At 39.2% G+C, this 26,395-nt stretch overlaps 2 protein-coding genes across 2 annotated transcripts in view; one reads left to right on the top strand and one right to left on the bottom strand.

Annotated features, from left to right (window-relative positions):
• Window positions 1-22,915, bottom strand: part of CEBPZOS (CEBPZ opposite strand) — a 28,581-nt gene extending 5,666 nt beyond the window's left edge. The window contains exons 1-4 of the mRNA XM_053712533.1: window positions 22,864-22,915; window positions 22,623-22,693; window positions 16,674-16,788; window positions 10,104-10,148 (exon numbers count right to left, since the gene is read on the bottom strand). Of these exons, the coding sequence (XP_053568508.1) occupies window positions 10,104-10,148; window positions 16,674-16,788; window positions 22,623-22,693; window positions 22,864-22,915 (283 nt within the window). The remainder of the gene's footprint in view (window positions 1-10,103; window positions 10,149-16,673; window positions 16,789-22,622; window positions 22,694-22,863) is intronic.
• Window positions 22,916-22,970: 55 nt separating this feature from the next.
• HEATR5B (HEAT repeat containing 5B) overlaps window positions 22,971-26,395 on the top strand; it is a 261,254-nt gene continuing 257,829 nt past the window's right edge. The window contains exons 1-2 of the mRNA XM_053711883.1: window positions 22,971-23,008; window positions 24,058-24,224. Of these exons, the coding sequence (XP_053567858.1) occupies window positions 24,099-24,224 (126 nt within the window). The 5' untranslated portion in view covers window positions 22,971-23,008; window positions 24,058-24,098. The remainder of the gene's footprint in view (window positions 23,009-24,057; window positions 24,225-26,395) is intronic.

Raw genomic sequence — 26,395 nt, 5'->3', positions numbered from 1 at the left:
ATACCCAATGTTTACATGTTCTTTGCTTTTTTTGTAAGTTATAGGGCCATAAATACAAGTAGCACTTTGCTATTTCCAAACCATTTTTTTCAAAATTAACGCTAGTTACATTAGAACACTGATATCTTTCAGGAATCTCTGAATATCCATTCACATGTATATATTTTTTTTTTAGTAGACAACCCAAAGTATTGATCTAGGCCCATTTTGGTATATTTCATGCCACCATTTCACCGCCAAATGCGATCAAATACAAAAAATCGTTCACTTTTTCACAAATTTATTCACAAACTTTTGGTTTCTAACTTAAATTATTTACAAACAGCTTGTGCAATTATGGCATAAATGGTTGTAAATTCTTCTCTGGGATCCCCTTTGTTCAGAAATAGCAGACATATATGACTTTGGCGTTGCTTTTTGGTAATTAGAAGGCCGCTAAATGCCACTGCGCACCACACGTGTATTATGCCCAGCAGTGAAGGGGTTAATTAGGGAGTATGTAGGGAGCTTTTTGGGGTAGTTTTAGCTTTAGTGTAGTGTAGTAGACAACCCCAAGTATTGATCTAGGCCAATTTTGGTATATTTCATGCCACCATTTCACCGCCAAATGCGATCAAATAAAAAAAAAGTTACACTTTTTCACAAATTTTTTCACAAACTTTAGGTTTCTCACTGAAATCATTTACAAACAGCTTGTGCAATTATGGCACAAATAGTTGTAAATGCTTCTCTGGGATCCCCTTTGTTCATAAATAGCAGACATATATGACTTTGGCTTTGCTTTTTAGTAATTAGAAGGCCGCTAAATGCCGCTGCGCACAACACGTGTATTATGCCCAGCAGTGCAGGGGTTAATTAGGGAGCATGTAGGGTTAATTTTAGCTTAGTTGCGTGTAGTAGACAACCCAAAGTATTGATCTAGGCCCATTTTGGTATATTTCATGCCACCATTTCACCGCCAAATGCGATCAAATAAAAAAAAGTTCCCTTTTTCAAAAACTTTTTCACAAACTTTAGGTTTCTCACTGAAATTATTTACAAACAGCTTGTGCAATTATGGCACAAATGGTTGTAAATGCTTCTCTGGGATTCCCTTTGTTCAGAAATAGCAGACATATATGGCTTTGGCATTGCTTTTTGGTAATTAGAAGGCCCGCTAAATGCCGCTGCGCATCACACGTGTATTATGGCTAGCAGTGAAGGGGTTAATTATGTAGCTTGTAGGGAGCTTGCAGGGTTAATTTTAGCTTTAGTGTAGAGCTCAGCCCCCCACCTGAAACATCAGACCCCCTGATCCCTCCCAAACAGCTCTCTTCCCTCTCCCACCCCACAATTGTCCCCGCCATCTTAAGTACTGGCAGAAACTCTGCCAGTACTAAAATAAAAGGTATTTGGCCTTTTTTTTTAAAGCATATTTACATATGCTGATGTGTAGGATCCCCCCTTAGCCCCCAACCTCACTGATCCCCCACCAAACAGCTCTCTAACCCTTCCCCTCTGCCTTAATGGGCGCCATCTTGGGTACTGGCAGCTGTCTGCCAGTACCCAGTTTAGTAAAAAAATGTGCCTTTTTAAAAAAAAATAAAAAAAAATGCCCTTTTCTGTAGTGTAGCTTCCCCCCACCCCTTCCAGATCCCTTAGATGCAATTTTTATTACTTAAAAAAAAAATTTTTTTTACTTTTAACTTCATTTTTTTCTGTAGTGTAGCGGTTCCCACCCGCTCCCGCCCCGTGCACGCGCCCGCCCCCCGTTCACGAGCGCTCGTGCGCGCCCCAGTAGGTCCCGCCCACGATCCCGCCCCCTCCACTCCACACAGAGCATCGATGGCCGCCCACCCACCCACCAACAATACCGTCCATCGATGTCCAGTGCAGAGAGGGCCACAGAGTGGCTCTCTCTGCATCGGATGGCCAAGGGGGGTTATTGCCGGATGCCTCCATATCGAGGCATCACTGCAATAACCGGAAAGCAGCTGGAAGCGAGCAGGATCGCTTCCAGCTGCTTTCCAGACCAAGGATGTACGCCAAACGTCCTCGGTCATTAACTGTATTTTTTTTGAGGACGTATGGCATATGTCCTTGGTCGTTAAGGGGTTAACAGGGGTGCGGTGCTAATGAGCAGTTTTTGCTCACCGCTCACTTGCAGAGAGCGCTGGTATTTTTTACAAACCCGGCGTTAACCGCAAAAAAGTGAGCGAAGAGCAAAATTTAGCTCCACATCTCACCTCAATACCAGCGCTGCTTACGGTAGCGGTGAGCTGGCTAAACGTGCTTGTGCACGATTTCCCCATAAGAATCAATGGGGGAGAGCCGGCTGAAAAAAAATCTAACACCTGCAAAAAAGCAGCGTAAAGCTCCTAACGCAGCCCCATTGATTCTTTTTATGTCTACACCGAAACACCCTAACATGAACCCCGAGACTAAACACCCCTAATCTTACACTTATTAACCCCTAATCTGCCGCCCCGACATCGCCGCCACCTACATTATAATATTAACCCCTAATCTGCCGCTCCGGACACCGCCGCCACCTACATTATACTTATGAACCCTAATCTGCTGCCCCCAACATCACCGAACCCTGAATTAGCCAATAGGATTTTTTCTACCTTAATTCCGATTGGCTGATAGAATTCTATCAGCCAATCGGAATTAAAGGGACGCTATCTTGGATGACGTCATTTAAAGGAACCTTCATTCTTAAGTCGGCCGTGGTTTGAAGAGGATGCTCTGCGTCGGATGTCTTGAAGATGGAGCCGCTCCGCGCCGGATGGATGAAGATAGAAGATGCCGTCTGGATGAAGACTCTGCCCATCTGGAGGACCTCTTCTGCCCGGCTTGGATGAAGACTTCTGCCCGTCTGGAGGACTACTTCTGCCCGGTTGGGTGAAGATGTCTCACGGTAGGGTGATCTTCAAGGGGTTAGTGTTAGGTTTTTTTAAGGGGGGATTGGGTGGGTTTTAGAGTAGGGTTGGTTGTGTGGGTGGTGGGTTTTAATGTTGGGGGGTATTTGTACTTTTTTTTTTTTTACAGGTAAAAGAGCTGATTACTTTGGGGCAATGCCCAGCAAAAGGCCCTTTTAAGGGCTATTTGTAATTTAGTGTAGGGTAGGGCTTTTATTATTTTGAGGGGCTTTTTAATTTTGTTAGGGGGATTAGAGTAGGTGTAATTAGTTTAAAAATCTTGTAATTATTTTATTATTTTCTGTAATTTTGTGTTTTTTAAATTGTTAATAATTGTATTTAGTTTTAAATAGGAATAATTTAGGAATAATTTAGTAATTTTATTTATATTTATTTAAATTATATTTGTTAGGGGGGGTTAGGGTTAGACATAGGTTTAGGGGTTAATACATTTAATATAGTGGCAGCTACGTTGTGGGCGGCAGATTGGGGTTAATAAATGTAGGTAGGTGGCGGCGATGTTAGGGCAGGCAGATTAGGGGTTAATAATATTTAAATAGTGTTTGCGAGGCGGGAGTGCGGCGGTTTAGGGGTTAATATATTTATTATAGTGGCGGCGATGTCCGGTTCGGGAGATTAGGGGTTAATAATATTTATTTTAGTGTTTGCGATGTGGGGGGGGGGCCTTGGTTTAGGGGTTAATAGGTAGTTTATGGGTGTTAGTGTACTTTTTAGCACTTTAGTTAAGAGTTTTATGCTACAGTGTTGTAGTGTACAACTCTTAACTACTGACTTTTAAATGCGGTACCAGTCTTGACAGGAGAGGGTCTACGCTCACTTTTTGTCAGACTCGTAATACCGGCGCTATGCAAGTCCCTTTGAAAATATAGGATACGCAATTGACGTAAGTGGATTTACGGTATTTCCGAGTCTGGCCAAAAAAGTGAGCGGTGAGCCTGTACCTGCAAGACTCGTAATACCAGCGGGCGTTAAAAAGCAGTGTTTGGACCTCTAAATGCTGCTTTTTAACCCTAACACACAACTCGTAATCTAGCCGAATGTGTTAATGTAAACACAATGTTTTCACACTTGGCTAGTGTGTTAATTTATTGCAAACTACAGAAAAACAGAATTTATGCTTACCTGATAAATTACTTTCTCCAACGGTGTGTCCGGTCCACGGCGTCATCCTTACTTGTGGGATATTCTCTTCCCCAACAGGAAATGGCAAAGAGCCCAGCAAAGCTGGTCACATGATCCCTCCTAGGCTCCGCCTACCCCAGTCATTCGACCGACGTAAAGGAGGAATATGCATAGGAGAAATCATATGATACCGTGGTGACTGTAGTTAGAGAAAATAATTCATCAGACCTGATTAAAAAACCAGGGCGGGCCGTGGACCGGACACACCGTTGGAGAAAGTAATTTATCAGGTAAGCATAAATTCTGTTTTCTCCAACATAGGTGTGTCCGGTCCACGGCGTCATCCTTACTTGTGGGAACCAATACCAAAGCTTTAGGACACGGATGAAGGGAGGGAGCAAATCAGGTCACCTAGATGGAAGGCACCACGGCTTGCAAAACCTTTCTCCCAAAAACAGCCTCAGAAGAAGCAAAAGTATCACATTTGTAAAATTTGGCAAAAGTGTGCAGTGAAGACCAAGTCGCTGCCTTACATATCTGGTCAACAGAAGCCTCGTTCTTGAAGGCCCATGTGGAAGCCACAGCCCTAGTGGAATGAGCTGTGATTCTGTCAGGAGGCTGCCGTCCGGCAGTCTCATAAGCCAATCGGATGATGCTTTTAAGCCAAAAAGAAAGAGAGGTAGAAGTTGCTTTTTGACCTCTCCTTTTACCAGAATAAACAACAAACAAAGAAGATGTTTGTCTGAAATCCTTTGTAGCCTCTAAATAGAATTTTAGAGCACGAACTACATCCAAATTGTGTAACAAACGTTCCTTCTTTGAAACTGGATTCGGACACAAAGAAGGTACAACTATCTCCTGGTTAATATTTTTGTTAGAAACAACTTTCGGAAGAAAACCAGGCTTAGTACGCAAAACCACCTTATCTGCATGGAACACCAGATAAGGAGGAGAACACTGCAGAGCAGATAACTCTGAAACTCTTCTAGCAGAAGAAATTGCAACCAAAAACAAAACTTTCCAAGATAGTAACTTAATATCTACGGAATGTAAGGGTTCAAACGGAACCCCTTGAAGAACTGAAAGAACTAAATTTAGACTCCAAGGAGGAGTCAAAGGTCTGTAAACAGGCTTGATTCTAACCAGAGCCTGAACGAAAGCTTGAACATCTGGCACAGCTGCCAGCTTTTTGTGAAGTAAAACAGATAAAGCAGAGATCTGTCCCTTCAGAGAACTTGCAGATAATCCTTTCTCCAAACCTTCTTGTAGAAAGGATAGAATCTTAGGAATTTTTATCTTGTTCCATGGGAATCCTTTAGATTCACACCAACAGATATATTTTTTCCATATTTTATGGTAAATTTTCCTAGTTACAGGCTTTCTAGCCTGAATAAGAGTATCTATGACAGAATCTGAAAACCCACGCTTTGATAAAATCAAGCGTTCAATCTCCAAGCAGTCAGTTGGAGGGAAACCAGATTCGGATGTTCGAATGGACCTTGAACAAGAAGGTCCTGTCTCAAAGGTAGCTTCCATGGTGGAGCCGATGACATATTCACCAGGTCTGCGTACCAAGTCCTGCGTGGCCACGCAGGAGCTATCAAGATCACCGAAGCCCTCTCCTGATTGATCCTGGCTACCAGCCTGGGAATGAGAGGAAACGGTGGGAATACATAAGCTAGGTTGAAGGTCCAAGGCGCTACTAGTGCATCCACTAGAGTCGCCTTGGGATCCCTGGAGCTGGACCCGTAACAAGGAACCTTGAAGTTCTGACGAGAGGCCATCAGATCCATGTCTGGAATGCCCTATAATTGAGTTATTTGGGCAAAGATTTCCGGATGGAGTTCCCACTCCCCCGGATGGAAGGTCTGACGACTCAGAAAAACCGCTTCCCAATTTTCCACTCCTGGGATGTGGATTGCAGACAAGTGGCAGGAGTGATCCTCCGCCCATTGAATTATCTTGGTCACTTCCTCCATCGCCAGGGAACTCCTTGTTCCCCCCTGATGGTTGATATATGCAACAGTCGTCATGTTGTCTGATTGAAACCTTATGAATTTGGCCTTTGTTAGATGAGGCCAAGCTTTGAGAGCATTGAATATCGCTCTAAGTTCCAGAATGTTTATCGGGAGAAGAGATTCTTCCCGAGACCATAGACCCTGAGCTTTCAGGGGTTCCCAGACCGCGCCCCAGCCCACCAGGCTGGCGTCGGTCGTGACAATCACCCACTCCGGTCTGCGGAAGCTCATTCCCTGTGACAGGTTGTCCAGGGTCAGCCACCAACGGAGTGAATCTCTGGTCTTTAGATCTACTTGAATCGTCGGAGACAAGTCTGTATAATCCCCATTCCACTGTCTGAGCATGCACAGTTGTAATGGTCTTAGATGAATTCGTGCAAAAGGAACTATGTCCATTGCCGCAACCATCAAACCTATTACTTCCATGCACTGCGCTATGGAAGGAAGAAGAACAGAATGAAGTACTTGACAAGAGCTTAGAAGTTTCGATTTTCTGACCTCTGTCAGAAAAATCTTCATTTCTAAGGAATCTATTATTGTTCCCAAGAAGGGAACTCTTGTTGACGGAGACAGAGAACTTTTTTCTATGTTCACTTTCCACCCGTGAGATCTGAGAAAGGCTAGGACAATGTCCGTATGAGCCTTTGCTTTTGACAGAGACGACGCTTGAATCAGGATGTCGTCCAAGTAAGGTACTACTGCAATGCCCCTTGGTCTTAGCACCGCTAGAAGGGACCCTAGTACCTTTGTGAAAATCCTTGGAGCAGTGGCTAATCCGAATGGAAGTGCCACAAACTGGTAATGCTTGTCCAGAAAGGCGAACCTTAGGAACCGATGATGTTCCTTGTGGATAGGAATATGTAGGTACGCATCCTTTAAATCCACCGTGGTCATGAATTGACCTTCCTGGATGGTAGGAAGAATCGTTCGAATGGTTTCCATTTTGAACGATGGAACCCTGAGAAATTTGTTTAGAATCTTGAGATCTAAAATTGGTCTGAATGTTCCCTCTTTTTTGGGAACTATGAACAGGTTGGAGTAAAACCCCATCCCTTGTTCTCCTAATGGAACTGGATGAATCACTCCCATTCTTAACAGGTCTTCTACACAATGTAAGAATGCCTGTCTTTTTATTTGGTTTGAAGATAATTGAGACCTGTGGAACCTTCCCCTTGGGGGTAGTTCCTTGAATTCCAGGAGATAACCTTGAGAAACTATTTCTAGCGCCCAAGGATCCTGAACATCTCTTGCCCAAGCCTGAGCAAAGAGAGAGAGTCTGCCCCCCACCAGATCCGGTCCCGGATCGGGGGCCAACACTTCATGCTGTTTTGGTAGCAGTGGCAGGTTTCTTGGCCTGCTTACCCTTGTTCCAGCCTTGCATCGGTCTCCAGGCTGGTTTGGTTTGAGAAGTATTACCCTCTTGCTTAGAGGGTGTAGAATTTGAGGCTGGTCCGTTTCTGCGAAAGGGACGAAAATTCGGCTTATTTTTAGCCTTAAAAGACCTATCCTGAGGAAGGGCGTGGCCCTTTCCCCCAGTGATGTCTGAAATAATCTCTTTCAAGTCAGGGCCAAACAGTGTTTTACCCTTGAAAGGGATGTTAAGCAATTTGGTCTTGGAGGACACATCCGCTGACCAAGACTTTAGCCAAAGCGCTCTGCGCGCCACAATAGCAAATCCTGAATTTTTCGCCGCTAATCTAGCTAATTGCAAAGCGGCATCTAAAATAAAAGAGTTAGCCAATTTAAGTGCTTGAACTCTGTCCATAACCTCCTCATACGAAGATTCTTTATTGAGCGACTTTTCTAGTTCTTCGAACCAGAAACACGCTGCTGTAGTGACAGGAACAATGCATGAAATTGGTTGTAGAAGGTAACCTTGCTGAACAAACATCTTTTTAAGCAAACCCTCTAATTTTTTATCCATAGGATCTTTGAAAGCACAACTATCTTCTATAGGGATAGTAGTGCGTTTGTTTAGAGTAGAAACCACCCCCTCGACCTTGGGGACTGTCTGCCATAAGTCCTTTCTGGGGTCGACCATAGGAAATAATTTCTTAAATATAGGGGGAGGAACAAAAGGTATGCCGGGCCTTTCCCATTCCTTATTTACAATGTCCGCCACCCGCTTGGGTATAGGAAAAGCATCGGGGGGCACCGGGACCTCTAGGAACTTGTCCATCTTACATAATTTCTCTGGAATGACCAAATTGTCACAATCATCCAGAGTAGATAACACCTCCTTAAGCAGTGCGCGGAGATGTTCTAATTTAAATTTAAATGTAATAACATCAGGTTCAGCTTGTTGAGAAATTTTTCCTGAATCTGAAATTTCTCCCTCAGACAAAACCTCCCTCCTGGCCCCTTCAGATTGGTGTGAGGGTATGTCAGAACAATTATCATCAGCGTCCTCTTGCTCTTCTGTATCTAAAACAGAGCAATCGCGCTTTCTCTGATAAGTGGGCATTTTGGATAAAATGTTTTTAATAGAATTATCCATTACAGCCGTTAATTGTTGCATAGTAATAAGTATTGGCGCACTAGATGTACTAGGGGCCTCTTGTGTGGGCATGACTGGTGTAGACACAGAAGGGGATGATGCAGTACCATGCTTACTCCCCTCACTTGAGGAATCATCTTGGGCAACATCATTATCAGTGGCATAATTGTCCCTACTTTGTTTGGACACTATGTCACAATCATCACATATATTTAAATGGGGAGGAACCTTGGCTTTCAAACATATAGAACATCGTTTATCTGATGGTTCAGACATGTTAACAGGCATAAACTTGATAACAAAGCACAAAAAACGTTTTAAAATAAAACCGTTACTGTCACTTTAAATTTTAAACTGAACACACTTTATTACTGAATATGTGAAAAAGTATGAAGGAATTGTTCAAAATTCACCAAAATTTCACCACAGTGTCTTAAAGCCTTAAAAATATTGCACACCAAATTTGAAAGCTTTAACCCTTAAAATAACGGAACCGGAGCCGTTTTTACAATTAACCCCTATACAGTCCCAGGTATCTGCTTTGCTGAGACCCAACCAAGCCCAGAGGGGAATACGATACCAAATGACGCCTTCAATAAGCTTTTTCAGTGGTTCTTAGCTCCTCACACATGCATCTGCATGCCTTGCTCTCCAAAAACAACTGCGCATTAGTGGCGCGAAAATGAGGCTCTGCCTATGACTAGAAAAGGCCCCCAGTGAAAAAGGTGTCCAATACAGTGCCTGCCGTTTTTTTAAAACAAACCCCAAGATTATAAGAACTATAAATAGTTATAATCCACCAAATATGCTTAGAAAGTAATCGTTTTAGCCCAAAAATATGTCTACCAGTCTTTAAAGCCCTTATGAAGCCCTTTATTCTTGTACTAAACTAAGAAAATGGCTTACCGGTTCCCATAGGGAAAATGACAGCCTTCCAGCATTACAAAGTCTTGTTAGAAATGTGGCCAGTCATACCTCAAGCAGCAAGTCTGCCCACTGTTTCCCCCAACTGAAGTTACTTCATCTCAACAGTCCTGTGTGGAAACAGCCATCGATTTTAGTAACGGTTGCTAAAATCATCTTCCTCTTACAAACAGAAATCTTCATCTCTTTTCTGTTTCAGAGTAAATAGTACATACCAGCACTATTTTAAAATAACAAACTCTTGATTGAAGGATAAAAACTACATTTAAACACCAAAAAACTCTTAACCATCTCCGTGGAGATGTTGCCTGTGCAACGGCAAAGAGAATGACTGGGGTAGGCGGAGCCTAGGAGGGATTATGTGACCAGCTTTGCTGGGCTCTTTGCCATTTCCTGTTGGGGAAGAGAATATCCCACAAGTAAGGATGACGCCGTGGACCGGACACACCTATGTTGGAGAAAGTCTTGTATTACAAGGTGCTTTAAGTACTACAATTGCAGTCAGTGAAACTGAACGATATCATGGTATTACAGAGATGGATTGCTTGCAAATAGCTGTGGCACTTATATAATAGAAAAGTAGTAGAAAAATAACTGAAACCTACTAAAAGTACTTACCTTCCAAAACAGAGGGGAATCTTTTATTCATAGTATACCTAAAATCTGGTGGACGAAAAGAGAATAAAAAATAAGTAAAGAAAACAAACCAGTCCCAATAACAGAAGTCAAATCTTGTTCCTTACTGACCCCTAGATTGCATTTTATCATAATGAGAAATAAGCTTTTATGAGTTTCCCCCAAATATATAGATATATTATATGTATTATTTGTAATATTTTAAAGTATGTTTAATAATGATTTCTTTTATATATTTTTCTGTAATATAAGCTTTGTGTGTGCTAACCTGACCGCATTAAGATCTAAATCACAAAACACAATGTGCAAAACACATGGTTTACATTCCTATGTTCTTCAAATAGAAAATAATGTACTTTTTATTATGAAATATATATATATATATATATATATATATATATATATATATATATATATATATATATATATATATATATATATATATATATATATATGATAGTGTTCATGTAAAATACATATCTATGGGAATAGATATGCTGGTATAGGTATATACAGATTTATATATAGAAATATATATTTAAAAATAATAAAGGACATTTTCCAGTAAGTGAAGAACATTGGAATGTGAAATATGTACAGTAAAATACAAATACATATGTACACACAATTTTGGAGCGCTGGTGAGCAAGAACTGGGAGAAGCCTGAAACACGTACAGCGACACCTTTACACGCCATGTTTTTAATGGATTTATAATAAAATTAATACTTTTATACATGCCGGCTTCTGGACTTTGACTGAGTGCGGAGGAAGTGTTTGTGTTTCTACATTGTATTTTGCTTCAATGGAGGCGGCTCTCCTAGCACTAGTCATGTGGTGTGCCTCCTAAATGTGCTGACGCCGAAGGGGGAGTGGAAAGGAAAAACTGAGTGCCCGTTGTGTATTTGATTAACATATATATATAGCATGTTCTCCAATCAAAAATTAAAATGAAACTTAATTTTCATTCATTGATGTATCAGTAAAAAAATCTAATTTATATCCGTCTGTACTTGGCCATAGCCAAAGGAGATAAAAAAAATATGTAAAAGTTTTCTTTTAAAGGGTGTGTCCATAGACTGTAAAAGAATGACAGTTTTTTTTTTTAAATAAGAATATTAAAGGGACACTGAACCCAAATTTCTTATTTTGAATGCATTGTTCAAGCAACAATGCATTCCAAAAATATTATACAAGCACTGCTGCAATTTAGTGCTAAATAAAGTGTATAAGAACTACTTATAGAGTTTCTGGACTCCTGACAGACCCTTGCATCTTTCATCCAGTGCTGCACTGACGTTTCTGGATTCTGAGTCATGGGGAAAGAAAAAGAATTGTGAAAGGATCTGTGGGAAAAGGTAGTTGAAATGTATAAAACAGGAAAGGGACATAAAAAGATATCCAAGGAATTGAGAATGCAAATCAGCAGTGTTCAAACTCTAATCAAAAAGTGGAAAATGAGGCGTTCTGTTTGATACCATACTGCATTCATCTTGCAATCAATTCTGACCAAATTTCCTGTGGCTTTGTAGCTCACACATCCCAAAAACATCAGCAATCCACCTCCGTGTTTCACAGTAGGAGTGGTGTACCTTTCATCATAGGCCTTGTTGACTCATCTCCAAATGTAGCGTTTATGGTTGTGGCCAAAAAGCTCAATTTTGGTCTCATCACTCCAAATGTGCCAGAAGGTTTAAGGCTTGTCTCTGTGCTGTTTGGTGTATTGTAAGCGGGATACTTTGTGGCATTTGCGTAGTAATGGCTTTCTTCTGGCGACTCGACCATGCAGCCCATCTTTCTTCAAGTGCCTCCTTATTGTGCATCTTGAAACAGCCACACCACATGTCCTGTATTTCTCCTGAAGTTATTTGTGGGTTTGTCTTTGCATCTCGAAAATTTTTCCTTGCAGTTGTGGCAGAAATTTTAGTTGGTCTACCTGACCGTGGTTTGGTTTCAACAGAACCCCTCATTTATTACTTCTTTATTAGAGTTTGAACACTGCTCATTTGCATTCTCAATTCATTGGATATCATTTCATATCCCTTTTCTCTTTTATACAGTTCAACTACCTTTTCCCACAGATCCTTTGACAATTATTTTGCTTTCCTCATGACTTCAGAATCAACATTGCAGTACTGGATGAAAGATGCAAGGGTCTGTCAGGAGTCCAGAAACTCATTGACCTTTTATACACACACACTAATTACAAGAAAACATCACAGGTGAGGATGGTTACCTTTAATAGCCATTCAAACCCCTTTGTGTTATCTTGTGTGCATGTTATCAGGCCAAAATCACCAGGGTTTGTAAACTTTTGATCAGGGTCATTTGGGTAGTTTCTGTTGTCATTATGATTTAAAAAAAGAGTAAACACAGTTGATTGATAATAAATGGCTTCAGTCAAACACTAACCATGAGTGAAAGAAAAAATGTTGTGTTATCATTCATATTCTCTGAAAAATGACCAAGAAATCATAAATTCTGCCAGGGTATGTAAACTTATGAGAACAACTGTACATACATACAGCTCTGGAAATAATTAAGAGATCTCTCCAATTTCTGTTAAATTCCAACAACACAGACACAGCTTATTCTACTTAATGAGGTAATTATTAGGTGATAACCTAAACCAAATCTTATTTAATGAAGAAAAGTATAAAAACCACTGCTGTGATCATCACTATTCTCTTGCACCAGGACTAGCTGGATGGCAAAAACAGTGCTAGTAGTACCTAAAAAGTAATCGGAATAAAAAATAACTATTGACCATGCCAAAAGAGTTGAAAAGGAAAGTTTTGAGTGAGGGAAACAAGGGTTAAATTCTGGTTTTATTGGCATAAGGAGAGCATGAGCGTCAGGTTGCTTCCATCCTTAAAATTTAAAAGATGAGAGTTCATAAGAACAAGCCACAGTGTCTCGCACCCACTGTGAAATTTGGTGGAGGATCAGTAAAAATCTGGGGGTGTTTTATACCAAGGCTAGAATCTGGCAGATTTATTTTTGTGAAGGACACAAGAATCAAGCCACGTACAAGAAGAAAACTTGTTTCCTTCTGCTTTGACAATGTTTCCCGACTCTGAGGATTGTTTTTTTTCCAGCAGGACAATGCTCCATGCCACACACCCAGGTCTATCAAGGTGTGGATGGAGGACTACCAGATCAAGACCCAGTCCAATCGCAAGATCTGAATTGCATGTGATCAAGAGGAACATGGATGGTCACAAGCCATCAAACAAAGCTGAGCTGCTTTCATTTATGTGTGGCATAAAGTCACCCAACAGCAATGTGATTGAAAATCAGGGTTATTCCACCAAATATTGATTTCTGAACTCTTGCTAAATTATAACATTAGCTTTGTGTTATTTAAAATGAATATGCACTAGTTTTCTTTGCATTATTAGAGTACTGAAAAAACACTGCATCTTTGTTATTTTGACCAGATGTCATTTTCTGCAAATAAATGCTCTAAATAACAATATTTTTATTTGGAATTTTGGATAAATATCAGTAGTTTATAGAATAAATAAAAAAAGTTAATTGAATTAAAACATATACCTAAAAAATATTAAGACTAGAGAAACTGATAATGTTGAAGTGGTATCTTTATTTTATATATATATATCCTCCAAATAATGCACTCACAGGACTTTCTCAACAAACAAGCAAGCTTTATGATATATATATATATATATATATATATATATATATATATATATTTTGCTGCCTGGCTTTCTCACTTTCTCTCTACAAATACACCTGCTCTAATCCGTGACGGACACTCTCTTGATCTGGTATTCTCCTACCTCTGCTCCCCTTCTGATGTCACCTGTTTCCCATCTCAGACCACCATCTGCTCACCTATAATCTCAATGTACATGCTAAACCTAATTGTACCCCCAGCCTCTGCACCTGTAGAAATCTGCACACTGTGGATCCTCTCCAACTTTCTAACCTTATTCAAAAACGCCTTCCCCACACTTCCACGGTATCCTGCCCTGACCTTGTTTCAAGCCACTATAACAATACTCTCTCCTCTGCACTCGACACCCTTGCTCCTCCACAAATACGCAAAACCCCACGTCGTCAGCTCCAGCCCTTGCACTATCAGCAAACACGCTATCTACAAAAATGCTCCCATGCTGCTGAACGTGCCTGGAGGAAATCCCGCTCTGAACCCGATTTCCTACACTATAAGTTCATTCTTTATTTTTACTCCTCTGCCCTTCACTTAGCCAAGCAAAACTACTTCTCTTCTCTCATATCTTCTCACTCCTCAAACCCTAAATGTCTCTTCTCCACTTTCAACACTCTCCTCTATCCACCTGCACCACCCCCTTCATCTGACTTTAGTGCTCAAGACTTGGCAGACTACTTTTTCAACAAAACACTTACCATCTGAAATAACATCCCACCACAAGAATGCAACCTTCCATCTCTGCCCCCGGTCACCCCCTCCAACACTCTCAGTACCTTCCCCCCAACCACTGAGAATGAAGTGAGTTCCCTAATATCTTCCTCACACCTCACTACCTGCCCACTTGACCCTATCCCTTCACATTTAATACCTTCTCTGTCCTCTACCCTCACCCCAGCTCTTACTCGCATATTCAACTGATCCCTTACTACTGGTTCATTTCCATCATCCTTCAAACATGCAAAGGTCACCCAATCCTCAAAAAACCCTCCCTCAACCCAAATTCTCCTGCAAACTACCACCCCATATCACTACTTCCGCTAGCCTCTAAAGTCCTGGAAAAACTAGTTTTCGATCGACCTAACACACTTCCTATCCTCCAACTTAATGCTTGACCCCCTGCAATCTGGCTTCCGTCCCCAACACTCAACTGAGACTGCCCTCACCAAGGTTACTAACGATCTTCTTTCTGCTAAAAACAATGGCCACTATTCTATACTTATCTTACTTGACCTGTCTGCTGCCTTTGACACTGTTGACCATCCCCTCCTCCTACAGACTCTCAGCTCCCTTGGGCTCTGTGACATTGCCCTCTCCTGGACCCACTCTTATCTCTAATAGGTCCCTTTCTGTCTCATTTGCTGGTGACTCCTCCTCTCCATTGCCTCTGTCTGTTGGAGTACCTCAAGGCTCTGTTCTAGGCCCTCTACTCTTCTCTATTTATCCTTCCTCACTGGGTAAACTTATCAGTAGCTATGGCTTCAAATATAACCTCTATGCTGATGATACTCAGATCTACCTATCCACCCCTGCACTCTCTCCTTCTGTCCTTTCCCACATCAGCGACTGCTTATCTGGCATTTCTTCCTGGATGGCCTCTCGCCACCTAAAAATCAACATGTCCAAGACTGAGCTTCTTTTAATCACCCCAACTAATTATACTCCAGTTTCTAAATTTACTATCACTGTTGGTGACACCACTATCTCTCCATCACCCCAAGTCCGCTGCCTAGGAGTTACACTTGACTCCAATCTGTCCTTCATACCCCACATCCAATCACAACCACCTACGTAATATCTCCAAAATTAATCTTTTTCTGAGTGCTGAAACTACTAAACAGCTAATCCATTCCCTAGTAATTTCCCGGCTTGACTACTGTAACAACCTACTAACTGGCCTTCCTCTCTCCCGCCCCCCCCCCTCTTCAATCCATCCTAAATGCCTCTGCTAGGCTAATCCACCTCTCCCGACGCTCTGATTCCGCTGCACCCCTCTGTGAGTCCCTTCACTGGCTCCCCATTCACAGCAGAATTAAATTCAAAATTCTCACTCTGACCTACAAAGCCCTTACCAATGCAACCCCCCATACCTGTCCTCACTCATCAACAAATATACTCCAGCCCGTCCCCTAAGATCCAACAACGATCTACTCCTTGCCTCTTCTACCATCACCTCCTCTCATGCTAGACTACAGGACTTCTCTCGTGCGGCACCAACCCTCTGGAACGCACTTCCTCGAGCTGTCAGACTTTCCCCCAACCTCTCCTCCTTTAAACGCTCCCTAAAGACCTTCTTGTTCAGGGAAGCCTATCACCAAATCAGTAACTAATTAATTTCACTTGCCTAATAGTTGCCCTCATCTAACTCCACACTAACATCATTCCCACCTTTGCAGTCCCCACCTCCTGTTTCTCACCTTCCTACCCATTTAGATTATAAGTTCCAATGGGAACAGGGCTCCCAATTCCCCCTGTATTTGTTCGTTAAAATTTGTCTGGTGTCTCATATTGTACTGTCCTTTTTATCTTTGTTAGCTATGGACAGCGCTGCGGAATCTGTTGGCGCTTTATAAATAAAAGAATAATAATAATAATATATATATATATATAATTTATTTTTTTAAACAAAAAATATATTTTATGCAATTTTAATGCTTTTCTCTAGGGAAGTTTGGTTGTTACATGATTTTTGTAGACACATTCACTATAAAAGACCTAAGTCCAGAGATTTGGAAACAATTATGACAATATAGAAACTAACATTTATACAAGGTAATGAAAATAGTAAAAGTTTCTAATAGTCTGGCTAAGCATTGTAAAATATATTTAAAAAAATAATGCATATATACAAAATATTACCTTGGCTTCTGTTCATTTTGTGAAAAAGGGCATATGCCCCAATGACTCCAGCTACCTCCAGTAAAATGAATCCTTTGAAGATCTTTTTGGCCCTAGTTTCCATGATGGAAACTGTCTAGAATTTAAAGTGATAGTAAAGGTTAACTGTTTAAGAAAGACACTTGAAGCAAGTCTAAATAACAGATATACAAGGTTTCATTAAATTTTTAAACATCATATGCAAACATTTCTTAAAGGGATTGAAAGGTCAAAATTAAAATGTGCATAAGTCCATTTAAATATGAAATGGAAGTGTTTTTGCAATATACTTCCATTAGCAAAAATACTTCTAATAAAAGTTATTACTATTTTCCTGCAGCATACCAACATATCCTGTGAGGGCCATGCCCCAGTATTCCAACACTGTATCTGAGAAGGTGTGGTGCATAAATACTTGTACAGGGCTCTCACAGGATATGTGCGTATGCTGCAAAAAAAGCAATAACTTTTACTAGAAGGTTTTTTTTTAATGGAAGTATATTGCAAACACACTTCTATTTCAAACTGAAATACACCCATGCACATTTAAATGTTGACTTTTCTATCCCTTTAATTTAAAAGGACTTGAAACCCTATCTTTCATAAGATGGTGAGAGTTTATTAGCCATCACATGTGGGATTAAAGGGACAGTCAACACCATAATTTGTGTTGTTTTAAAAGATAGATAATCCCTTAATTACCCATTCCCCAGTTTTGCACAACCAACACAGTTATAATAATACACGCTTTACCTCTGTAATTACCTTGTATCTAAGCCTATGCAGACTGCCCCCTTATTTCAGTTCTTTTGACAGACTTGCATTTTAGCCAGTGTTCACTCCTCTGTAAATTCACGTGCATGAGCTCAATGTTATCTATATGAAACACATGAACTAACACCCTCTAGTGGTGAAAAATTGTCAAAATGCATTTAGATTAGAGGCGGCCTTCAAGGTCTAAGAAATTAGCATATGAACCTCCTAGGTTTACCTTTCAACTAAGAATACTAAGACAACAAAGCAAAATTGTTGATAAAAGTTGTTTGATAAAGTTGTTTAAAATCACATGCCCTATTTGAATCATGAAAGTTTTTTTTGGACTTGACTGTCCCTTTAAGTCCAGTCCTACAGGAGGAGGCAAATCACCCCACATAACAGAGTTTACTCCTTCATCATTTTTTTTAGCCTTCAGCAAGAAGTGATGGCAAAACTTGAAGTGCTGATCTACACGTCGATTGAAAGGGGTTCTCAGTCCAATGTGAGATCCATTATCCCCCTCAGAAAGCCGGGAATAAGATAGAGGTGTATACAGGTGTATTACTGGCAGCGAAAGTACATCTCTTTCTGGGAATTTGTCACTAGCCTGCATTAGGTGTCGCTGGCATTCATCCTGCCGCCTTGTCAATGTACTCTTGATCAAGATCCTGTGTCAGTGCATACTACACAGGATGGCCTCTTCTACTGGAACCACGTCTCCTGCAGCTTGGTAAGCACAGTAGAGTGAGTTCTACCATAGACTTGAAAGAGTCCATTTGCATATCCCTATTCACAGGGATCATATAAAATTCCTCAGATTTGACTTTTTCAACAGGCAAAACTAATGTGTGACACTCCCAAAATCTTCTTAAAGATTATCAGTGCTGTGTTGTCAATAGTGAAAACTAAGAGTACGGCAGTAAGTCCTTACCTAGTCAACATTCTGGTACAGGCTGTTTCTTTTGAGATGGCTCAGGAACATACGTACACAGCTCTTCAGTTCCTTCTTCCCATGGTTAAAAAAAATCAACCTCCCAAAAAGCTCTCTACTACCAACCAGAGTTGCTTTTCTGGGCTTCATTATAGACTCTGTTTCAATGAGACTCTCTCTCACAGATGCTTGTAGACTCAAATTGCAGAAGCCATGTGCTATCCTCCATCTAACGTTTCTTTCTACAATGCTTCAATGCATGGAAGTAGATGGTGTCATGGAAGTGGCTTCATCTGCCATACCTTTTTCCACTTAAGTTCTTTGCAGTTTCAAATGTTGCAACAGTGGAATGGAGATTTCAACAATCTGTCTCAAAAAATCTCTTTTGGCTTCAATACAAAGCATTCTATAACTTGGTGGCACTCACCAATCATGGATTCAGAGAGCTTCAATTCTGCGTCCGATCTGGGTAGTAATTACCACAGATGCAAACCTGCTGGGTTGGGGCGCAGTCTGGGGTTCCCAGAAAGCACAGTGAGTTTGGTCTCCTTGGAAAGAGAGGTTACCAATCAACATCATGGAACTCCATGCAATCTTCAGGGATCTCCAGAGTTGGCAACCTTTTAAGACAGGAGTCTTATCTGAGGTTTCAGTCAGACAATGTCACAGCAGTTGCTTATATCAATCACTTAGGTGGGGGATAAACACACAGTAGTGTAGGGTCAATAGTTTTTATTTAAAATATTTTTTTATTGAGGCAAAGAGTGTAAACAACAAAACAGAAGAATATGTCCAGATACAAATCAGACTTAATAGGAGTATCCATACAATTCTCGTACAGAAAGTGTACTTGATCCTAAACATAAAGATACCAGTATTACCATTATAATTACTGAGTCTAATTCACAGCAATGTTAAATACATGTGAATGAAGGCTTTAAGTATACAATGTAGCAAATTCAATAGTAAGAAGATAGTTTCTAACAAGGGTTATAACAGTATGTCTGAAATGTGGGTCATAAAACGTATGATATATAAAGTTAACGGTAAAAGAAACTCATGTGTGGTAGATATGGGTAACTGGAACATATAATTATGAAACTTCATTTTATAACCTTTAGCTTAGATAAGATAATAATGATCCTCAAATTGCTGTGGAAGCCATAAAATAGTTTATCTATTTGGAACAAATTGAGGCAAAATGGGGGGTTAGTATCAAGGTGTTATTTGGGGGAAGGGAAATTCAGCGGGCAAGAGACGCTCTATATGAGAGAAAGGGGAGGGGGGGCGGAGTTAGTTAGAGCATCAGTCTGGGAGAGCTTTTGGGTCTCTAGAGATGTTGGGTATAGAACAAAGGAAGGTAACTCCTAACGAAATTATGTGTATGGGAGAGGAAAAATACTAATATATACTGTACGTTACCTGGTGTAGACACTCAAACAAGGATATAACCAATGTAGAATAGTGTAAAAGATATATTACTTAATGTAAGTGCTTAAGCATGATACACAATCAACTAAACATTATAAACATCAACTCTTCCATGTACATAGATTCGGGCTTCTCATGGCTGGGTCAGCACTGTAGGCTGGCTATAAATGAATAGGGCTCCAAGAGACCCCGAGATATACATAAGTTACTACCCACAGCACCACGAGATAATGATATATAGAATCAGCTAAGGTAGTGTGAGTAGTTGCACCATATATTTTAGAATATGTTTGTCCCTAGGCGGCCACACAAGGAAGTGGTAGGATGAAAAAAATACATATTTACTTGGGGCTGGGGTAGGCGGTATTTGAAGCCCTGACATTCTAAAGGTAGTGAATCCTCTATGTGCCACTAGGGAGCCAAGGAAACCAGGGGAAAGTGATTAATATAAGGATAGATAAAGGGCTTGGAAGCAAGTTGTAAACATGTCTCCTCTTATAAATGGTAGGGCCCTTGTAGATTGGATAGGGGGAAATACTATTTTAGTGAGGATTGAAGAATATGAACTGTATACCCAAGACTCCCTAGTCCCCCAATGACATGGTAGTTTAAAGTATAAATAACAGTTATACAAGAAAATATAAATTACCAGTAACCTCAATAGTTAAAGCTAAGGCTCTACTTACAAAGTGGAATATATATAGGGCTTTCTCAGACTGTTAGCGGGCATCATAAGATTACAAAACCCTTTTTGATTATTCCATAATGTTGTACAGGAGCTTGCTTAGGTTGAGACTGCTCTGGGTAGCTATGTAATACAGGTTGCCTGCCCTATGATTACTCAAGCCTCACTCTGTTAGGAACGGTAGAGCATAGCTCTGCAGATACTTTAATCTAGGGCTACATGAAGAGGGGTAGCGTCAGTTTGTGAGGTGGGGCCATAAATGACTCCCATGATTGTTGCGCGTTATTTTTATTAGGAATGTCCGTTCCCTGACAAGTTGCTACCACAACACATAGAGCAACGTAGAATTGTTGACGATACAGAGTTGGAAGAGTCGCCTCTAGGCGTAATGCATAAGGATAAAGGAGGAACAGCACAGAAAAAACAAAACAAACTATGCACCATTAGGTCTCAATGAGTAAAGCCCCAATATGCGTACACCCTCAAAGTTATGTAGGGTATAGGATGGTCCTATAGGTAATAGGGGCAAGAACTGGGGTTGCTGCCACGTGTGGGGTCAATAGTTTTTAAATTACATGCATGTCATTTTTTTTGGACTATTATAGCCCTTTAAAGATATACTAAACCCAAGTTTTTTTCTTTCACGATTCAGATAGAGCATGCAATTTTGAGCAACTTTCTTATTTACTCCTACTGTCAATTTTTCTTCGTTCTCTTGCTATCTTTATTTAAAAAGCAGGAATTTAAAGCTTAGGGGCCAGCCCATTTTAGGTTCAGCACCCTGGATAGTGCTTGCTTATTGGTGGCTACATTTAGCAAACCAATAAGCAAGCATAACCAAGGTTCTGAACGAAAAATGGGCTGGCTCTTAAACTTTACATTCCTGCTTTTTAAATAAAGATAGCAAGAGAACAAATAAAAATTGATAATAGGGGAAAATTAGAAAGTTGCTTAAAATTGCATGCTCTATCTGAATCATTAAAACAAATTGGGTTTATTGTTCCTTTAAGGATTTTGATCGACCCCATTATTATAAATGGGTAAAATAATTTGCAAGAGGTAGTGTAATTTGCCAAATATATTTTCAATGTTCAGTTAGATCAGTCTAATTTTAAAGGGACATAAAAAAATAATTGAATATCCCTTAACCCCTTAAGGATTTCAGACAAAAACTTTCCCAAAAGACCAAAGCATTTTTAGCATTTTTGCCATCACGACATTTAAACACATTTAATGAATTAAAGTGCCCTGTTTTTAAGAGTATTTTTAGATACCGGGCACTAATTCCTTAAACTTTACAATCACTTTAAAGTGAATGTAAATTTTAATGAATAAGTGCCCAGTTTTAAAAAATACTATTAAAAACAGGGGCATTTCATTCATTAAAATTTACGTTGAAGCTTTTTTTAAAAAAATACTTCCATTTTCCTTTTAGGAAAACCAGACCGGCGATCCTCCACCTGCTTCTACTGCTTACTTATCATATAGATGACGAAACCGGCTTCCTACAAATGTTACGTGACCTCACGAGCTGGAGGCCTTGTGGTGCTCGCAACAATTGAAGGAAAACGGTTTCGTATTTGCAGTGCTAAGTACGGAGGAGCTGTGGGCGGAGGATCACCGATCTGGTTTTACTAAAGAAAAAGGTATTTATAAAAAATGCTTCAATGGAAATTTTAATGAATGAAAATGCCCCTGTTTTTAATAGTATTTTAAAAAATAGGGGCACTTATTCATTCAAATTTACATTCACTTTAATATTGCATTCTCAATCTGAATCATGAAAAAGAGAAAATTTGGATTTCATGTCCCTTTAATTATTTCTACTAATGAATGTTAATCTAATTAAAAATATAGTATATACATATAGCAGGACCACCCCCTATATCTTCGTGTAATTATTTTTTCCCCTTGTTTACTTTGTGTAGTTATGCATCTAATACTAATTTGTGGCATATGTTGGTACTTAATAATAATAACTAGAGTCAAGCTATCAGACTTCACAAATTCATGTCAAGCTATCAGACACAGTGTATAATAACAGTACAGTAATAAAGTAAATGTGGTGTGTGTCACAGTGTGTGTTCTCACTCGATCTTTAATATTCTACAAGATATGATATTCTTACCACAAACCAGCAGTAAGTAAACTTCTTGCTTGGAGCTTGGAACAATAAAGTTATCGGACGTATGTTTTCACCTTGAAATGATAAATAATGGGCAATCACTCAATTAGACATTTTTGTTACAGGCAAAGCAACATTTCATTAAACACAGATGTTATAACTATTAAAACCGAATAATTCATTTAAATATCAAAACAAGTTTAGTTTTTTTCCTCAATCAACCTAAATATGGGAGTAAATTTACTTTGGTTTTTACTTGCCAATGTCCAAGATGGCGAATCTGAGAAAATGTACATTCCGTAGTTAGTTTGGGCAGAATACAGTCGCACGTGTGACGTATGTGGTGGTGACGTTTTAGCACAGGGATGTGTTGAAGCTTCCTGGAGGAGGTATGTGTACCTGGCAGCAGGTGTATAGAAAGAAGAAGGGTAATAATGAGCGTTTTATCTATGAGTATACTGTTAATACTAGAAGTGAATTATATGCGTGTCGCCATCAGAATAATTACCCGAGGTTCACAACCAGTATATGTACAGTACACATAAGGAGGCCATAGGAAAAAATGACTGTGAGGTGTATTGCAACTATACACCACTGATCTGCGTATGCAATTGCTGGCTGGTACATAGCTATGTTATTCACTATTCTTTTTTGGCGTTAAGTGAAAAATATGAGTATTGTAGTTAATAGAAATGCATTTTAGTGCTTTAAAGTCAAGCTTTTGAGAGATATTCTCTTTCTATCTAAGCAATATTCTTTATTTTCGTACTATGTCAGGGATGTATGTGATACACACATGTATTACAGCAGAGGGGGTGCACAATAGATTGCTAACTGGTAAGATTTCCTAACAATACAAATAAGCCAACAGTAGTAAGAGAAATGGATCATATCCCAGTAGTTTTCTATCAAATTTCTCTCAAAATGGATCAGCATGAATATGTACTTAAAAGAATATTAAACCCACATTTTTTCTTTTGTGATTCAGATAAAGCATGCGATTTTAAACAACTTTCTAATTTACTACTATTATATATTTTTATTTGTTCTCTTGGTATCTTAATTTGGAAAAAAAGAAGCAGGAATGTAAGCTTAGGAGCCAGCCAATTTTTGGTTCAGCTCCACTGGTAGCGCATGCTGATTGGTGAAGAAAAATAGAACAAAAAATTGATAATAGTAGCAAATTAGAAAGTTGCTCTATTTGAATCATGAAAGAAAAAAATTGGGTTTCATATCCCTTTAATGTTTTCTTACAATTTATTTTGAGTAATTGTAATCTTGATTTATTTATGAGTAATTGGACAACAAGTAGTGCATTATTTTGCAAAGCTATCATGAAAAAGCATTAGCAATGGGTTGATAATTATATTAAGCTGTATTAATAATTATTAAGATGGTGACTTAAATGAGAAGACTTAATGAGTTTTCACTTCTTTAGGTATCATTGACCTGTAGTGGACCAAGGTCTAAAAATCAGATATGGAACTGGCTCATAGCTTGCTGTTGAAGGAAGATGCCTTGGCTCAAATCACAGAGGCTAAGAAACCTGTATTCATCTTTGAATGGTTGCGGTTCCTGAACAAAGTTCTTATTGGTGCAAACAGGGTAAAATTATTATGGCATAAAACACTGCATGTCTATTTGACTGAGATATACACACAGAGCACTATTTTCCCCATAATATTGTAAAATTAAACCAGACTGCAAATCGTTTAGTAAGACAGCAAATGGCAACTAGAATATTACTAGTATAAATATATTAACAGTTGTCTTCATTGCAATAATAACAAGATATGCCCTTGTTTCTTTGTAATTCTAAAAGATATTATTTGAAAGCCTATTTTAAACTCCTGTGCTAAATAAACTTAATACATATATATGTATGTGTGTGTGTGTGCTTTAGGTTTGGCCATGTGCATCAATGCAGTTGTAGGAGTTGTCGGTATAAGAAATGTTTCAGAATGCAAATTGCATTCCCTAATTATTGCAGTTTAAAGGGACATGCAAATAAAAATGAAACTTTCCTGGTTCACACAGAGCATGGAATTTTAAGATACTTTACCCCTATTAATAAATTAACTTCATTGTCCAGGCCAACACTATTTTAATCTGGTAAATTGCTTTTTATTCATATACAAGAGTGAATATTAATATTTCTACAATACCTGGGTAGTATTATGTTTAATTATATATGTTCCAAACATTTTTTTAAATCATTGTAAGAAAAGCATATCGTGTAGCTGTGCTAGATTCTTTAGTGATGGTTATTAAATAGACATAAAGCTGTAATAAGTAATTTATATGTGTTAGAACATTTTATTATTGCACTCTTGCTTGTATAGACATATGAGTTTTACCTCTGCAAATTAGTTAAACACATAGTTTAAGTCAGATCCACAAAGGAAATGCACTGATGTTACTGAGATGAACATGGCTAGTGAATGGCAGCTACGCACATATGCTGTTCCTGTTTGGCTCAGTGGCTGAGTTCAGCTCTGGACCAGTAGTTCATTACTGGTCCAGAGCTGACTGTAATCCCTTTGATGGTGTTAAACACATAGGTAAAGGCAATCAATAGTGCAATAAGAAAACATTCTAATGCATTTGAGCATTTTCTTATTGCAACTTTATCTCCTTTTAAATGTCACATAAAAAAGTCAAAAGGGACATAATGAACCGTTTCAGTATATTAAATATATTTGTTTTCCAGCTATTGTTTGTTTCTTATAATGCTTAAGCATTAACAAAACAACCCTTTGTATCAATGCAGACTTTTAATTAACTTTCAGCCTTAACTGCAGTTTTTGTTGTTGTTGTTATTATTATTTATAATAATAATAATATGGGCCTAATGCCATTTCAGCTGCAGAAATCCGTCATTAACACAGTTTAAATGTTTATTTTATGATAATATTGGAATTACTTGTATTCTTATTATTTTGTTTATAATAGCCATAACTGATCAGATCTTATCAGGAAAGCCTCTACAATACAATTATAATGTCAAACTCCCAATTCACCTTAAAGGGACATTAAACTGCTGAGCACAGCTACAAAAGAATAGTAATTACTCACTATGTTATTACATTTCACCCCGTTCCTGCAGCTCTTTACAAATCAGTTTTCCTGTTTTAATAGCTTAAAGGTGCTAGATACTGAAGCTCCGCCTTTTTGTACTGGATGCTGCCATCTTGGAGCTCAGGTATTCTCACAGCCTGTGACAGAAGTTGTGCACACTCACAGCTCAATAATATTGTGCACTTTTTTTACAGCTGTATAATGTGCTTCAGGTTAATGTTTAGGATACAGCATGTGAGCTTAAACTATAAAGGTTATCCAGCACTCAGGATCCATTCACGTCAACCCAGGGCTACTGCCACTGAAGCCCACAAAGCAGCAAATCAAAACAAGGAGGTGGGTGACAGCATAATAAATATATTTATTTTATAAAGACAAAAACAATACAGACGTTTCAGGAGCCAATCCCTTAGTCATGCTATAATAAACGTTTCGCAAATTGTGACTTATACACACTTATACTACAAGGTGGCGCTCAATACATTTTTAACCATTTCAACACTCAGTTAATGTATATACAACATTTATTTGGACATTTCATTCATCTCATATCAGCCAGTTAATTTCATAATTCTCTAAGAAACAATGGATGCTACCCCTGCCTCAGCTGTTCATGTTGTGGCAATATGACAAGATGGAATTTTTTTTTATCACCCTCTTAATGGTAAAAAGTATACTATTAAAGGCTTCTATACATG

The sequence above is a fragment of the Bombina bombina genome, chromosome 4 (genome assembly GCF_027579735.1).
Source record: "Bombina bombina isolate aBomBom1 chromosome 4, aBomBom1.pri, whole genome shotgun sequence".
Classification (NCBI taxonomy): Eukaryota; Metazoa; Chordata; class Amphibia; order Anura; family Bombinatoridae; genus Bombina; species Bombina bombina.
Note: the sequence above shows the minus strand (reverse complement) of the source record. Positions and strands in the feature narration are given on the sequence as shown.